The following is a 17,754-nucleotide window of genomic DNA, read 5'->3' as shown; positions in this document are numbered from 1 at the left end:
TGTAATTAGCTCATTTTGTGCTTYTAGTTTGARTAGTCTTTATGAACAACCTAATAAAGATAAAAAGGAGTAGTTACTTTTGCTCTCYCTCCAAGCACTAATAYAAGTGAACATTACAGCCMCTGCTTCGAYGAGGCGATAGACTTCCCTCTGGAGGACTTTGTACAGCCGAATTACAACTGTCAAGGCTTTTCCAGCTGTCAGAAGAATTTTGGTAGAACATCTTGCCAGGAWTATCAAAGAAGATCCAAAGTAAATATTGCTCTTCATTACTTCTTTTTATTACTTTGGCTCTCTATTCTTTGCTGTGTTTTTAGACATTTTTTGGCTGCTGCGTTGCAGTAGATACACTGTAGCAGTGGACAATGATCTCAAGCAAAGGCTCTTAAACATGATATCATTTGAGTACATTTCTTCAGTGAGGTTTCCTCTCCCACATGTCAGTATTTGAGGCTTTTAAGAAAGAGGGGGCAAAATTTATAGCAGGTCCTGTTGTGATAAGACAAGGAGTAATGATTTAAAACTGATTTAGATCATCTATAACCGGTGTTTTTCTATGAGGGTGATGCCACACAGGAAGAGGTTGCCCAGAGGTGTGGTAAATCCCCATCCCTGGAAACATTAAAGCAAGAACTCCAAGCAAGTTGATCTAGTTCAGGTTGTCCTTGCTCATTGCTAGGTGGTTGGAGTAAATGATCCTTAAAGGTCCCKTTCGACCTTTTGTATTTATGGTTCTATGATATATTTCTATATAAATAAATAAAAATAAATAAACTAATATATTTTGTATCTAGTCTTACTCAGTACCCCCAGCTTTGGATAAAACTTTTGAAGAAAATAAACATCTTCAGGAGAAGTTGGATGTCCTTCAYGTGCAAAATGCATCTTTGACTTCTCAGAATCACTACCTAAAGAACAGAGTGGAAACAATGAATTTGGAATTGATGCAGTCAAAATCAAAAGTATGTATCTTTACTGTATTCATCAAAAAGAAACACAAGCCCCAGAACACCCAGTGGCCAAGATTTTTGAGTTTATAATTCCAAGCAGAATATGCTGTTTTTTGTTTTATCTTAATCTGTATAAGTTTAATATTTAATACATATTTAATATTCAATATAAGTCTTGGACAGAATAGTTTGCAATCTCATTCTCCATGGGCAGAACAACTATATTAACTGTGAATGCCATCTATTTATATTCCAAAGTTTAGTCCAAAGACAATAAGCCATAGAATAAAAAATAGACTACGAAAGAAAATAGTTCAGTAGTGTATTTAGTACTGTACATTCACATGTCTGAGCTACATAGACATTAATGGCAATAATAATGGCACAGTAGCCATTTGTCTAGAAAATTTAAATAATTGACCTCTCAGGCTGGATAAACATAACTATTTTGAAAAAAGTGATTAATTAGAAGGAAATATTGTATCTCATAAATCATTACTGATTTATGGTACACTTGTTTGCACAGGTTTGTTTCAGGACAACTGTGTTCTTTTATTTGGTTTATATATAATATTATATAGCTAGGCTTAGTGTGTTTGGTTTGAGAAATGTTATCTCCAAAAGACTACAAATMAATACATAAACAAAATGTTTGCCTGGCATCGAAAGAAGAAATAGTTGARTATAAGCTTTTGGGGAAAAGCAAGAGACAAGATCAACCTATAAAGAAATAATTTTTTTAGACAGCATATCACACTGGAACTGGAAGGAMTGTTAAATGAGCAGAAAATTGGAGTTAAGGTGGTGTAGATGAACAAACATAATTTACAGTAAGGTTAAGAGCACTGTTGTTCAGTAAGCAGATTGTTCTTATGYTTCTCACCTGTAAATATGCAAATGTTAATGAAACCCCAAATATGTTTGTATTTCAGATTTCGTATCTTGAATCTGCTTTAGATACACATTTAGTCAGCATTCCGAAGTTGAAAGAACAGATTGTAAACTTGGAAGCAGAAGTTTCAGCTCAAGATAAAATTCTGAAGTAATGAGTGTACTTTTCAATCAATATTTTATTGTTGTCTGCTTGCTAGTCYCATCTCTTTTAAGGGATGACATAATTACCAGTGCTATGTGGGTCATATAATCTGGAGTCTAAAACTTTAATTTCAGAGCCACTTATAGGAGGAGGGAAGTGATCTTTTTTGTGATGAATGTACTTCAAGAAATTGAGAAAAAATAATAAAGACTGGTAAAAGAAACCAGTTTATAATGTATGCTGAATAGAAATGTCCGCTTACAACTAGATAGAGTGATTATTTGCTGCATGACCACATATATTCTCTTGTAACATCTCTTGTACTGTATTTCCAAACATGGAAGTAAACACATTTATTTGTAACATAAAGCATTCTTCCTTCATGAATACATTAATCATGACCAAATAAAGCTGAGGTAAACAGTGTTCAGAGATGTCAGGAAGACATACCTGGTTGTCAGCTTGCCTTGCAAAGTCATGTTATGTAATATTCAATTAATATGTCTTCAGTAATCTTAAGTAATATGCCTGTCTTAAGTAGTCTGTCTTCACAAAAAAAAGTAAAAATACTTACGTTAAATTTGTATTCTAGTGTTCTTTCCCAGTCACACCTATTGGCAGAGAAAACATGATTTCTATGATCAGAGCTCATGACACAAAGTCAGCTCTCTGGGTCCTTGGCAGTCGTGATACCTGGTGCCTATTGATAGCTCTTAGATACCACTCCAGACTGCAGACATACTCCTGGGGAGTCTGGAGCCTATGAATGTTTCAAACCTAGTTTTGAGAGTTACAGCATGTTTGTCTAACACTTAATGAACATTGTGTGCAGAAAAGAAAAACAGAAATCTATTTTCTTTACAAAAAAGCTTATCTTTTAATTATGCTTTGTTTATTTGCTAGAGATGCAGAAGATAGACTAGATCAAAATCGGAAAACAGCAATGGAAAGAGAAAACATGTTGCAAAGATATCAGAAGGGCTATAAAAATCTGAAAATGGAGTTAATTGAACAAAGCAAGCAAGGAAAGAGGTAACTAATTTTAATAAATGGAGCATGGAAAAATAGAGCGCAAGTGTTTATTTCCATTGGCAGTTGTTTGCTTTGTGGAATCAAATTTCTGTTTAAAGATGTTATTTTTTTAAAACGGAGAAATTCTGTGTGAAGGTATTGATTATTTAAATAGGCACATTTAAAATCTCAAAATTAGCTGGTAGCTGCAGGCTGATAGCACACACTAGTAAGCAGTTTTAAAAAAAAAAACATAGCTTTTTTCCTTTGGAATGGATGTACTTCAGTGGAAAGCTTCAGTGTCCAGAATATACTTTCCCTGAATTATTTTTGTTTCTCTTACGAGAGCCTACAGTGTATGCTCAGTACTTGGTATTCMGCGGTACTGAGTACTGTATTTTTGGGGCTGGTGCAAGGAAAGTGATAAAAGCGCRACTTTCAATCATAAGAACATTTTTATGTCATCCTTAATCTTACCTGTCTATATGGTACTCTTGAAAAGGGTGCTATAATTTCTTCTCAATCCTCATTTCCCTTTCATATTGCTTCCTTTAGCCTTGTGACTCTGTCACTACTGGGAGAATTTGACTGTTAGGGAATTTGACTGTTGGAAGTTACCATRAACACTCTTATCACCTCCAAAATGTAATTTTAAAGAAGTGAGTGGAATAAATAAAAAGATCCCTACCTGCCCTTTTAATTTAACTGCGTTACCTGGGGCAAAATTTAACTGAATTAATGGCTTGGGAAAGCATTTCTTAGATCTTTTGAATGCAAACTCTGTTTGACTTGAATCTCTACCCAKGAAATTGTCTCTAACCTTCTTATGGCAAGAAAAATGGAAATACCATGGGGCTTGCACTGCTGATTGGAGAAATGTGCTGCTTTATGATTTCTGTTCATTCAGAGCATGTGGGCCTGGAACAAACTGTACTTCGTTATTGGTTGCAACTGTAAATATTTTGGTGTTTCAGAAAAACTGAGCTTCTGCCAGKTATTAAAGGCAAAGTATGGTGTTATGATTAGTATTAATAATTATTATGGTTTACTTCTAATCATTAATTGCTACAACTTATTATTCTTTACCCAGGCAGACTGAAGTGCTTTAGAGTAATACTATTTTGTTGCTCTGRAATGCTTTTATGCTCTTCTCTGAATACTTTTGCCATCTCCACATAGGCAGTGGTCCTCAGACTGAGACACCGATCTGAGGGTCGGCTGTACTTAGGTGAGGCACTGMCCCATGCCCACAGCTCCCTTAGTGGAAGAGAGAAATGTTACTGAGCAGCAGCAATTCCTGTGTGCCTATGTTGGCATTCCTGAGCTGTCCTGAGTTTACTCTTCCATCTTCTTCCCTAATGAGCAATGATAGGGAAAGGAGCAGGGATGTGGAGTGATACAGGGAAACGGGAGTCTGGGTGGTTCCTTGGAACAGATTCTCATTGATTCTCATTGATTCTCTCTTCTCAGAGAAGAAACAAAGTACTTGAAGCAATTACTGGAGTAGTTGTTTTTAGTAACTGGARAAGGTACTTACATAATGGCTGGAGTTTGTGGGTTTTGAAATGGGTTTGCATCTTTTGGTTGGCAGAGCACAACAGCAAAGAAATGAAGCTTTGTTGAATGTGGAGGAGCTGACAAGAGCTTTTACAAAGTATAAAGCAGAAATMACTGAAAAATTAGAAATGGTGAGAGCTTTTTTTATCACTTGTTTTTGCCRTGGTATTAAGATTTTTCTTCCAATAGGCCAGGCAGCTAACAGCAACAGGTTCATCAGTGAGTCAATTGTTTCTGCTTGTTGGTGGCAAAATCCTAAAAGAGGTGGAACAGGGTAAGAAACTGTTTGTGGTGACAAATTCAGTTATAAACTTTGCACTCTCTCAAGGTTCTTTTAAAAAAACTCTTTTTCTCTGGATGTATAAGCTGTTCAATAAACCGTGTGCTGAAGAAAAGCTAARATGAAAATGAAGTCATCTCATAAAGTTCCAATGATCAAAAATGTTAATACTTCCTGCCTTGTGGGAGRAGAAAATACAGTTAGCTCTTACAGAGAATTTTTTTAGGCTTCTTTCCTTGTGCAACAMGATTGCCAACTACAAATATGCCCTAAAATATTAAGGGTTTTTTTTCCTAAATGACAGAAGAAGAAAACTTCCTTSCCTCTCTCCTTCACAATAGTAAGCAATAGAATTACCTACTGACTTACCTGAAAGATCACAGTGTTTGTAATAGTCTTTTAAAAATAGCCTCTTGACCATGGAAGCTTAGGTTATTGTTGTACAATAATGAAAAAAAAAAATTGCTTTTTAAGGCTAAAGCTGAAGAAGTARTCTTGGGAGAACGTTTAATTAATTGTGAAAAAGAAAGAAATAAGTTGAATGAAAAGTGTATCARCTACAGAAAGGATCTACACATCCTGGAAGAGCAGCTAAGGTAACATGAAGGCTTTTAAAAATTTTCTGCACAGTTATTTGAGAAGAAATTGCATCTTTCACTTGTCACTGTGAATGTGCTGCTCAATTCATGTCGTTCAAAGCAATGAATTTTTACTTATTTTCAATAACTTATTCTTAAGTGTATTAATCTCACATCCATCCATTCACAGTAAGAAGCCTTCTGAGGTCACTGGTTCCCTGGGTGGCTCGCTGCTCCTGAGGGCTGCTCTGGTTTGCTGTGTACCTGTGCTCTGCCTGTGCTCTGCTCATTCACCTGCCAGAGCAGTGCCCTGGGAGTCCCCTGGCACTGCCACTTGGGGTCCCCACCTGTTACACACCATTTTGATGGTCCCTGGCTTGAATGAAAGATACTCTTGGCATCTGATGGGAGGCTGCACTCAGGCCTCAGTGGAGGTTGTGATGCTGACTGCAGCAGACCTGGTTTTGACTCTCTGTCATAAGTACAGCTGTTACAATTTTTTATGCTTCTTGTATGTTTCATTTCAAGCTGAACCTCCCTTTTTTTCAGAAGTCCTTTGGTAATTTCCTTATTGCTTTAATGAGGGAAGAAATCATTGGCTGGTTGTCTTTAGAATTGCTAGGTTTGGACAAACACCTGCACAGATGCTTTGAGGTTATTTAATTTCCGTCCTTGTCCACACTCACATTCCTGTCATAACTGGGCCATTTTGGCAAGAGTGGGCAGGGTATGAACACCCTTACATTAGCTTGAGTCTCCTTAGTAAGTTTCCACTTCTAATAATGAAAATCTTGCATATTGAGGTATACCTTTAAACGTMTTTTTAGGCAATTAAAGGAAGAGAATCACAACACAAAAGAAGAAATAAAAACCCTAGAAGCAAAGAACACTGAAATGACATCAATGYTGAGTCAATCTGATCAGAAGATCGTCAAGCTTGAGACTGAACTTTCTGAAAAAGAAGTAGTACTTAAAGAGAAAAACGCTCTAATTAGTGAAAATGAAGAGCTGAGAGCACTTACTGCACAGCAACATAACCAATTGAAATTATGTCGTCAAGAAATTGAGGATTCAAGGSAAGAGCTGAACATACTAGAAATCATTATTTCTCAGTTGTCTTTAAGTACATCTGAAGAGGTAGAGTAACTGATGCAGTCTTAACAGTGTGTTGTATTTTGCATCATTTTAAGGGTGGAGTTATCCAAACTTTATGATTTCTTTCTGATTTTTTTTAACATCCTGGCATATGTGTCTTACAATTTATATGCTAGTGTAACACRTGAATTAAGTATGCTTAAAGCAATAAAAAGTTGGTTTTTCTTTCATCTTTGTTTTCTGTTWACTTTCAGTTTAAATGGCACCATTTAAAACAGCAGCTACTGAGTTCYTCAACAAAAGAAGCTACCTCTGGATCTTGTGAATCAAGTAAACCTTTCATTGCAGACCTAAGGTATAACTTTCTGGTTACTGAACTATGGCAAGAATAGGCAGATAATAAGGTGGAATTAGAASTAGCAGGCAGAAAGAATGTTAAATRATTGTCTTCTTCTTTATAATAGCATTAAACTGTCAATGAAAGAAGCAGAAATTCAAAAGCCTTGTGCAAACTTAACTATCTGTACTGGAGCTGAGCATCTTTCTAACGGTAATGAAGGACAAGGAAACAGCAGGTTAGGTGACCTGGAAACAGAGCCTGTCAAATTGATCAGAAATCCAGGAGGTAAGCTGGCTGAAATAGCTGTGCCATTCTGTCTAGTTAATCCACAGAACAGAAATGTTCTGGAGGGRTTCAAGTTGGTTTTACAGCATTTTTTAAACATATCTCTGAGCTAGCAGGTACTGTTTGGTTGAACAGAGAGCATTTTGCCACCTTGGAAACTGTCATGTTCTCCAGGCACAATGTATTTCTTTCTTTTTCTACTGAAATTACTCATTGAGCAATAGCCAGGCTAGGAGTTGTATTGAAATGGAAYCATGTATTTTTTTCTCTATGCAGGTTGTGCTAAGGTCTCTGTCTTTCTGTTCACTCTGTTCTCTGTATCCTGCTGTCACAGTATTTCTGTGCTYGCTTCTGTCATTACCATTAGGACTGCTCCATGAAATTATGTCAGGGCACCTTTATGRTCGTGCTGTCTTTATTTTGTTTGTTTCTTGGGGTTTTGTTGGGGATTTTGTTGTTTGTTTTCATAAGTCATAGCTTTTARCTACATTATGGGTTTGCATGTTCTTTTATAAATTAATCTTAAATTTMWTTTTTCTACTTTAGARGGGAGAAAATGTCAACAGTTAGAACTTATAAGCAGAAAATTTGAAAAGGTGAGGCAAAAATTKCAGAAAGAGATAGAAGAGTTACGCACTAAACTGACAAAAGCAGATGATGAGAATTCTGCTTTGAAGACCAGCATGGCTCAAAGAACCAGTCAGTTTCAAATCATACAAGAAGACCTATTGAAGAAGGCTTCAAAAACTAACAGCTTAGAGAGAGAAGTAAGTTTCTAATAGYACTGAAAAAATATATCACTTTTTCTTTAGTTCAGTAATTAAAGATACTGAGGACAATACTTATGGAAAAATTGCAATTGTCATAATTAATTTTAAAATCTGATTTGAGAGAAATTTAAACTTTTCAACAAGCAGRAGGACTTAGCAGCCTTAATTTGTTACTTGTCAGAAAGACTGTTTTAAAGCTGGTGTAGTTAATAGGCTTTTCTGCTACTACTTTGATTTGTTATGTTAAAAATATGCACAGTCTTGTTGCTTTGGTGTGATTGAATTAATGGGTAATCTTAGCAAATAGATGTTGAARGAACAATTGTATTTTTCTTTTAAATGTTACTATAGGTGCCAGAGATAAACATCATTACCAAAGATTCAAAAAAGGAAAAATTTAAGCTTTTCTCTGGGTGAATAAGTTAAATTGCTAATGTTTCCATTCTGGTGCTAATGTGTTTATAGAGTTCAGCATAATAGGCTTTGCAGTATTTCCTAATAATGGACACAAATGTTATAAATATGTAATAGCTGTTTCATTGACAGATAGTTGGATTAATTGTAAGTAATAGAATATAATCTTTCTCTGATAGTAGAATCTTTCTCTGTAAGTAATAGAATATAACAGCTCAACAAAATCAACCAAACAATTTATTAAAAATATTATAGAGGTAGCTAAAATGGAATTTGTGATAAGAAAGTGTACACAAATATTTGAATAAACCTGAAACAGTTGTCTACMTGCTGTTTTGTGCCATATTTAATTTCAGATTAGAAAGAAATCTTCTCAACTTTCTGCACTTGAGAAACAGCTGGAAGAAAAGGTTATTGCTTATTCCACTGCTGCAGAAAGAAATGCTGAGTTGGAACAGGAACTMATGGTAAAATGTTCTCAGTGAGAAACTACATTTATGTAAAAAGACATAAAAGTTTAACTTAACATTCATATTCCCTGTATTCAAAATGTGTAGACTTTCAGATCTGCTAAATAATCGGTGCAGATTTTAGGGARCACAGGTTTTAAAAACTGAGTCTTGTTTGAAGTAAAACATCCTTTTTTCCCTACCTATGAATGTGGTAAGTTTTTAATGGGCATGTTACTTCTTCCTTGTGGTCACATGTTGTCCCTGTTGAATTGTCATTTGTTTCACTGAAATAAATGTAGATTTGTAAGTAAAAAAGTCTGCAAAATGGTATTTTAAAGATTCCATCTATCCACGTGAACACAGAATTTCTTCTTGTCTTTGTCAGAAGCTGTTATCTGTGCCATGGTCCATCTTGGCAGACACTTTGTCTCTGCAGTGGCTGCATTTACTGACATTCTATACCTGTGTGATAGGTGTGGCATCTTTTGAGATGACACATGCTCTGTGTAACTTCAGTATTTTCATTATTCTTTTATGAAATCTAGAAACTAGATGATCAAATAAAACTATTTGATATCACAGCTATATGTTAATAAGTCCTTTTATTGTTGCTGCTTCCCAGGGAAAAAACAGGCGCATTCATGAGCTGGAAACAACTATCAGTGAGGAGCATGAGAAAATAACTTACGCTCTTGAAAACGAAAAGTTGGTTCACCTTGAGCAGCGCAAAGAAATGGAGAAACAGATTGACCTGGTAAGACCTTTATTGTGTGGTAGTAYGTGTGAATGTAATACTTTTTCCAGTGTTAAATATGTTAGTTTGTCTTATAATTTTGAGACACATCCATTTAAAAAGTTCTGTTAAAAAGCTCTTTCTTTTCCCTACATTTCTTAGTTATGGTACGTTTTCCATCTAATTAACCATACAACTTTCCCTCTGAAATATTCATATCCTGCTCAACTGGCAAGAAATAAGGACTTAGGAATAGTACTGTTGTTCTTTGGTCCAAACACCCAGAAAAAAAAATAAAGTATAGTTTTAGTGCCTATTGCATTTAAACACGACAGCTTCCAAGAAAGTTCTCTTGTTGGCTGAGCCTCTGCCGTCTGACCCTTATGAGCATCTGCGTTCAGGGAGAACTGTTGGTCGTTTTTTCAGTCTTTAGAGAAGAAGTCTGTTGCTCCATGTGATTGGAAATATTTCTAGCTGTTCAAAAAACTTGTCATCTTTTACTAAAGAATGTCTCATGTCTTACTGTCTTGGCTGATGACAGACAATTACACTCTGCCCTCATTCTCCTGGATTTAAGATACTAAGGGCTTGGGATTTCTTGAAAAATTTAAGACCCTGTAATACTGGTGATGGCAGGAATATATTTAATTTTCATTATAAAAATGATGGGTGAATAGAACTGAATGACATATTTAGATGCACAAATTCTTATTAAAATATAATAAATTATGATTTACTTACGGACAGCTTCGGACACAGTTGGAGAAGGAACATCAACAATTTATTGAACAAGAGAAAATAATATCTGTTTTACAACAAGAGGTTATACATAAACAGCATCACATTGAATCATTGGATGGTATGCTAATAGGAAGCAGAGAGGTAAGGTTGGTTTTGACTTTGTTTAAATTCAAATCAAACAAGTGACTAARAATAATGAAAGGCATATCCATAAATACATGGAAAAATTGTGGAAAATGAAAGGTGCTTGTGATTTTGCATCTTAATTCTTGTTTGAAAAATTGACTGAATCTAGTGTAGTYACCAGTTACTACTACCACTATATATTGTACAAATTTTAATGACCTTTCAGTATTTTGTGTCTTAGCATAATCTTTATGCCTCTGGTTTGCCCCTTGGGCTTCTCTCTCTAATGAAAGGAAAGAGATCTGGATAAAGAATTATTGCCTCTATCCTTCACTAGGGGGAAAACYGAGAATGTTCTAGTATGATGATGTTTTATTCCTTTTAATAATGCCTGCTGCTGCAGAATATGAAGAGACATCTATCAGCAACCAAATTAATTTCAGAGTATCATGTACACAAATACATTATACAAGCAATTGTGTTTTAAATACACTGATCTGTTTTTTTTCCTGATTGTGAACATGACTTTAATAAATTACTGTTATTRTATTACTGCTATTATATTTATTATACTATACAATACTTTTATTTTATTCTCTTAAATAAAAATATCTGTAAAAACAGGAAATGGAAAATCTAAATGTCAAAAAAGATCAAGGATTGAAGATGTTGGAAAATCAGTTGACAGAAGAAAAAATCAAGGTTAGTAAGCTCTTTGTAATTTTCAAGTAACAGTTTAAAAGTTTGCAKTAACAGTGTATTTCCTTTTATCATCTATAGAAAAACAGTTTTATATAAATTTGTCTTAAGTAAATATTCCAGAAGTCATTTATCTGAAGTATTTCTTTTTTTATCTGTTGCTTAATTTTGTTTTTTTCTTTTTTTTATATTAAAAGAAATATGATGAAACCTACAGTAAGACATTATGCAATTCATAATTGCTTTATACAAATATTGTAGTTACAAATAAGGCAAACTTGTGCTTATTATATTCTTTAAAGTCCAACATCGTCTCACAGAGCTAATGTTATATGTGATTTTGGTCTATATATAGTATATATTTTAGAGAGATATATATATATATGTGTGTGTGTGTGTGTGTGTATTTTAGTTCCATATACTATAATATTGGTAATGTTTTTAGCCATCTATACCTCTTCCTAGTGTTTGCCTGATAAATATTTTCCATGCAGCACTTGCAACATGTTTTAATAAACTTGCAATGTATTTTAATAAACCAGTGCCGTGTGGGGAATGGCGCCAGTCATGTTTCAAACAGTATTAAATCTTCAGGATACCAGGAGAAGACAGTGGGAACTTTGCTGTTAGCATGCTCTTTCTGAGCTTGTGTTGGACCAATTGTCTATCCAAGTGGCTTTGTAGCATTTGAGATATTTTCTAGAGATTTAAAATTAGGACACATTGTCTTCARAAAGCCCTTGAATCAGCTGGGGACAGAGATACACACTGAGTATGATTTAGCAAACCATCAGTCTGATTGCAAAATTGAAAGCAGGAGTCATTCTGCAGCTAAATTCAGCACAATTCTCAATGGTAAGAAATCGTAGCATTGAAACGAAACAGTTAAGAAAAGCTTAATTATTTTGCCTTAAGATCTCTGGGGATTTTTTTGTTATCATTTTTATCAGTTCAAGGTTATATGTGTTAGAGATTACTCAAATCTAAATGAACATTAAAAGTGTAAAATATATTAACAGTGTTGCACTGCTCAAAGCTCTTCCTTTCCCTTTCGGTGAAACTCAGACACTGTCTGCCATTGCAGAAAGGGAAAACATGCTGCTTGGTAACTTTTTGAAAATAAGTGTAGTAATATCTGAGTGGGTTTTTTTWAAAAACTTGTGTGTCAACTCACCTAAGATGATAATTCCAAATTTATTTATACAGTTCTRTATGTAATAAAGCACGATGGACTTGGTATTGACCATATGTTTGCTTTTGAATTCTAGCTACTGACAAATGCTGGCATATCTTCTCATAACCGATAGTCTCATCTGATATAAACACAGTCTAAAGTACTGTAATTTTGAATTTCACAAATAATTTTAGTTTTTGAAGACTATTTCTGTTTTAAAGTTTACTATAATCTTCCATGACTGTTTTAATACTCTTAYGATAAAAATGTAGCTTTTCTGATATTTTACACAAAGATGTCTTTTAACACAATTTTTARACTAGTTAACACAAACCATGCTATGCAATTTTAAGTAATCTGTTGCGTTCAACCAGGTACGACAACTTGAGTCAGCACTAAATGTTTGTAAGGAAGAAGTTGCACTGTATTTGAGTCAGTCACAAGAAAATAAAGAGGTGTTTGAAAATCAGCTGAAAGAAAGGTCTGAAGAGGTAACAAGTTGTTTTRTAACTCTTCTGTGCTGCACATAACACTTGTTATGATTGATTTAATCTAAAGGTTTGTGAAATTACAGCCAAAATTTGCAACAGGAACTATGAGTAGAAAGTAAGCTGGGAAAAGATGATACGTTTTGTGAGGGTAAAGAGGAAAATCATAAGTAAGAAACACATGGATAAGTTAATGGGAAAGAAGCACTAAGATAAATGAAGTTGAAAGAAGTAACAAAATCAGAATTATGTGAAACAAAGCATTATCTAGGAAAMAATGGAGAGAACACTATTGCAATATAAATTTAAGTGCACATAATTGATCTGTTTTTTAACTGTCTTAATGGGGAAGAAGTCCTGRGCATAAGAAAATGCTTACTTTAAGACCCTGAGTTTTATCATATTTTCTACTACTACATGAAAGCAAGAAAGAGTTAATTTTAATATTAGGCTGGATTTTAATTTGTGGGTGAACAAATTATATAGTAGGCTGATCATGTCAGTGCTGGCCTACCTGCTGAGAGAGAGGCTTTAGTCAAGTGGAGATTGCTAGATCCTGTACAGGGTTAACTTAATGGGAATCAGTGCTCTGTGTCGCACACAAGCCTGTGATATTTACTGTGGCTTCCTAAGCCCTAAACTTTATTGTTCCCATACTGCATATGAAGGGACTGGATGCTGTGTGAAACATCAAGTGTGGCAAGTGAGGCTTTGTAATTGTGACCATTGTTTTCATAATTAAGTTCCAGTCACTACTTGTCTTCAGAGTGAGCAGTTAGTGATTTCTTTTTGATTTTTTTTTTTTTGAAAGAACAGTTCCCTTGTTTTTGTTTCCTCCAAGAGCTCCTCCTGGCATTCATCACTGAGAAACCAGACAGTTCAACATAAAACAAGTTAGGCACTCAAAATTCCATTTTTTATTGTAATGGCTATTGTCATGTAGGCAGGAAGAAATAAATAGGAGGACTGAGAACAAAATCTCAAGGGGAAAACAAAGACTTTCTACAGAAAGAAAAGTAGTTCCATTATTTAGAAACTAAAAATGTTATGCATGTTTTTAAAATAGTAATAGGCTATATTTAAAAAGCAAGTACCAAAACCTGGAGCTGAGAAGTTACTACTTTCTCCACTTTATAGACCACAGCTCTGTGATGAATTACGRTGTCTGTTATGTATTGTTGAAACTGTAATGCAACTAAATTCAGATCCAAAAGTTTTATTTAATCACAAGTTTGATTCTGTGCTCATTGACACAGAATAGCTGATGCAAGTGCAAATAAAAATCTTTTATTGTAATTGAAAATAAATGTATTTTCAGCTTTGTTATTTACAGAAAGAAATAAAAATAAAAGGTCAGAATATTCAGGACATGAGTGAACAAAATACTCTCCTGCAACAATCTTTGTATCATCAGCAGCAAATGTTACAGCAAGAAACTCTTAGAAATGRAGAGCTGGAAGATAATCAAATTAAACTTGAAAAACAGGTACAGTATGGTGAGAAGTGTCTACACATAGAGAAAATGAAATGCTTTATATATGTTTTCATAATACCTATAAAATCTGAATATTTCTTTGATAACTGAGTTGATAATTCTAAMATAGAGTTTAGTGACTTGTTTTACCTTAAGGTGGTTCTGAGCTATCAAAAATTCTAGCTAGCATTAGAATGGCTAGGTACTTGGAAAATCTGACTGCAGTTATGGAGAAGTGCATTTAAATTCAGAAAGTTGCACCTTGTTATATTTACTAGAAACAAATTGTCTTTCRAATGTGTAGAGTTTTAGTCTTAAATTACACAGAGACTATAAAGAAATCTGTTGTGTAAAAACTCTCCCCATGTGAGTTGTAAGACAAGAATGTGTATTTCTTTGGTATGCAATTTAAAAGTACTCTTTAAATGCCATTTTAAATAGGTATTCAATTTGGAAAAAGAGCTTCAGAAGCAGAAAGCATGTGCAAAAGATGAGTTGAGAAAGGTGGAGGAGAAACTTCACCTAGCTGCTCAAGAAGCAGATTTAAACAGACAGAAGGTGGATGAACTTAACTGTACAATCAGGTAGGTTTGGCATAAATGAGAGKTGTATTCTGCACATGGACATATGGATGAGAGATATTGCTGTCTGAGATGGTGTTCACCTGTTTGCTACACACTTCAGTCTCCRTGAGCATAGACTGGAAAGCAGAAGTATGAGTTCCTGGAACAGTTTTCCARTGGAATTAATGCATGTTCTGGCAAACTATTTAGCCTTAAGATAGCACTTCACAAAGCAGTTCAATTTWTAGATGTATCAACTTGCTTGTAATTGCAGATAGTACATTCTGCAAGAGCTTGCTCATCTTAAAGAATATAGTTTTCAGTTCAAGTAAAGCCTACTTAACATGACTTTTATTTCTATTTTTTTCACAAACACTTGWCTTAGGGCATGTTGCTCTTGTTATTCCATGGTTCATTTTGTTCTGGTTGCTTCTATTAGACAGATTAAATTGGAGCTGGATCAGTGCAAGAATGAGCTTACTGGCATGGAARAAGAAATAGTGCAATTAAAACAAGATGGTGAAAACAAAGCACTGCAGATAAATCAGTTGGATATCACTTTGGAAGAAGCAAGATCAGAGCTTAATAAAAAGGCAAATGAGGGTAATTTGGCTATTTTGTTTCTCAGGCCTCCTTTCAGTAAAGTAGTCCTCTRTATGTATTAGACATCTTCCTCTCCCCGCCCTCCATTTCATAATCAAGTACAAGAGTGTACTTGTCAAAAAAGTAAAAAAAAAGTAAAAAAATGGTAATTTTTAAAAATCCAAACAAAACCAAACCCAAATGAACAACACCCCCACAACCCAGAAAAAAATCACCAACTTTTTTTAAACTTACTATTGCAAATTCTCACTCTTTTGGTATATACCCTTACCCCAGGTGAAATGTATAAGTAAGTTCCCTATAAATTGGTAATGCACATTCTTAATGTGATAACCAAACAAGACACATAGATTTAATAAAGGCATATGCTATTCGCAAAAATTCAGCTCTTTGAAACAAACAGAAAACCCCACAAGTCTGTGGAAATAACAAACTTTCCAATCCATCCTCTTCCATTTCATTTAATCATATCATTGTTTTAAGCCAGAGAAATACCAGCAATACTGCTTTCATTTTCCCTAGCACTGTATATTCAGTTACTGTATTTCTGTGGGCTGTCTCATTGGGCCAGATGTTTTTAGATATGTCCTCATGTCTCAAGTCCAGTGTTGATTATGAACTGAATAAAACTAGCAAGTACTGAGGTGCCATAAAAATTTTGTTGTATAAGAAGTCACTGTTTTTCTAGATTGTCGTAAAAAATAGTGATACTGAAAATTTATTATGATCAAAAGTGCTACAAGATAGTGGTGTTGCATAAAGACCCTGATGTACTGATAATTAAACATTCTGTCTTTTGTGGTGTGACTGTAAAATAGTGAATGATTTAGAAGACAAGCTGCTTCAAACTGAGACTTGCCACAGGGAAGCCTTACAGAAAATAGCAGAACTGGAGTCTGCATTACAGAACGCCCGTGGAGAATTAAAGATCACTTTGCCACAGCTTCAGGAATTGCAAGATGCATTACAGAATGCACAGTCCTCTCTGGAGGAGAAGCACATTGCTATCGTGGATCTAACAACTGAGCTCAGGTAAGCTGGGATCTTTYCCATCATGAAAGCTCAGTTGTGTTAGTTATTCTTTAAGAACAGCAAGTAGTTTGGATGGGGGTTTTTAATGTTCTTAGCAGCTTTCTATTATTTAATGTTCTTAGCAGCAGCTCTATTTTTTGGATGTTTTGGGGCTATAAGATAACTTGATACTTGAGATCCTTGGCTCTTCTTTAATTTCTAAAAGTGGTGCTGAATTATTTTTTGGGAATTCTGTTTAAAAATCTGCTGAAATTATTTTCTGAATTCCAAAGCTGAAGTAATCATAAGAATAGTCAAGTTTCCTTTCTGACCAAAAATTAATGATACTTTCTTTTTAAAGGATCCTGATATAGCCAATTAAATAACCCGAATAATAGAGTTATTAGGAATTTCCCACCTGGAATATAATTAACAGAATTATTCTATTTGGGTTTGTTTCCTTGCAATCAATTAGTTGATTCTCATATAGGGTAACATGCTTTAAGTAATAGATCTCATGATTTTCAAGCTGGATATTTTAAGTAAATGAATGTGTATTAAGTATTTAAACATATGAGAATTTCAGGTATTGCAAGAGTGAAATTGAAGACAAAAAGCAAGAACTCCTTGASATGGACCAAGCACTGAAAGCAAGGAACTGGGAACTGAAACAAAGAGTAGCTCAGGTCAGATAATTTTTAAGCATGTTACTGTCAATTATTCCTGCTGTATGGTAATAACTTAAAAAAAGCCTGCCAGTTTGGTTACTTTGATGTATTGTCTCAAACTGTACTGGTTACTACAGCCAGTGTCAACCAGGAAAATCAGATTGTGCTCTCTTAAGGGACCACAGACTTTTGTTTTGATAGAACAGAAGCTTTATGATAGAACCTGTCCGAAGGGTCTTCATTAATGATAGTTATGGGATWACTGTTCTCATCTTGACGTTTGCTAAGAGGAAGGAAAGATCTGTGCTGAAGAGTGCTTGGAGATGATAGATTCCTTTCCTTGTTTCCACTGGAGCATATCTGAGTCACATTAAAGCAGCCTCTAAATATGAAGTGATATCTTTGTTGTGAATAAATTTCTGTAGCTCACTTGAAATATTTTCAGTCTTTGGTCTGGCTTCAGGACTTGATGCCCATCATGGGAAAATTCTTCTTCTGTCACTTASAATAAGCCTCTTCCTGCAGGAGTTACCAGCCTTTGTATTCAAGAATATTTGAGGTTCAGAGAGAAGGAGGAGTGGGAATTTGAATRAATCTGTTTAAGGAACTGACACTGTAAGGAGGACAGATCTTGCACTATATTTTTGCTACMGTGAGCTGCTCCAGAAATTCATCAAAGCATTTCATGAATTGATTTCTTTTGGYT

At 34.7% G+C, this 17,754-nt stretch overlaps 1 protein-coding gene across 1 annotated transcript in view; it reads left to right on the top strand.

The window, feature by feature from the left end:
• Positions 1 to 63: 63 nt before the first annotated feature.
• CCDC18 (coiled-coil domain containing 18) overlaps positions 64 to 17,754 on the top strand; it is a gene marked incomplete at its 5' end in the record, with an annotated part of 21,753 nt that continues 4,062 nt past the window's right edge. Inside the window, 20 exons of the mRNA XM_057373157.1 lie at positions 64 to 252; positions 795 to 962; positions 1,883 to 1,992; positions 2,890 to 3,018; positions 4,589 to 4,685; positions 5,309 to 5,430; positions 6,240 to 6,549; positions 6,762 to 6,862; positions 6,972 to 7,132; positions 7,679 to 7,899; positions 8,673 to 8,783; positions 9,391 to 9,522; positions 10,249 to 10,383; positions 10,993 to 11,070; positions 12,616 to 12,732; positions 14,048 to 14,215; positions 14,645 to 14,787; positions 15,206 to 15,369; positions 16,188 to 16,401; positions 16,967 to 17,066. Of these exons, the coding sequence (XP_057229140.1) occupies positions 64 to 252; positions 795 to 962; positions 1,883 to 1,992; positions 2,890 to 3,018; positions 4,589 to 4,685; positions 5,309 to 5,430; positions 6,240 to 6,549; positions 6,762 to 6,862; positions 6,972 to 7,132; positions 7,679 to 7,899; positions 8,673 to 8,783; positions 9,391 to 9,522; positions 10,249 to 10,383; positions 10,993 to 11,070; positions 12,616 to 12,732; positions 14,048 to 14,215; positions 14,645 to 14,787; positions 15,206 to 15,369; positions 16,188 to 16,401; positions 16,967 to 17,066 (2,970 nt within the window). The remainder of the gene's footprint in view (positions 253 to 794; positions 963 to 1,882; positions 1,993 to 2,889; positions 3,019 to 4,588; positions 4,686 to 5,308; positions 5,431 to 6,239; positions 6,550 to 6,761; positions 6,863 to 6,971; positions 7,133 to 7,678; positions 7,900 to 8,672; positions 8,784 to 9,390; positions 9,523 to 10,248; positions 10,384 to 10,992; positions 11,071 to 12,615; positions 12,733 to 14,047; positions 14,216 to 14,644; positions 14,788 to 15,205; positions 15,370 to 16,187; positions 16,402 to 16,966; positions 17,067 to 17,754) is intronic.

The sequence above is a fragment of the Malurus melanocephalus genome, unplaced genomic scaffold, assembly GCF_030028575.1.
Source record: "Malurus melanocephalus ecotype Western Australia unplaced genomic scaffold, MMel_1.1 scaffold_8, whole genome shotgun sequence".
NCBI classification, from domain to species: domain Eukaryota; kingdom Metazoa; phylum Chordata; class Aves; order Passeriformes; family Maluridae; genus Malurus; species Malurus melanocephalus.
Note: the sequence above shows the minus strand (reverse complement) of the source record. Positions and strands in the feature narration are given on the sequence as shown.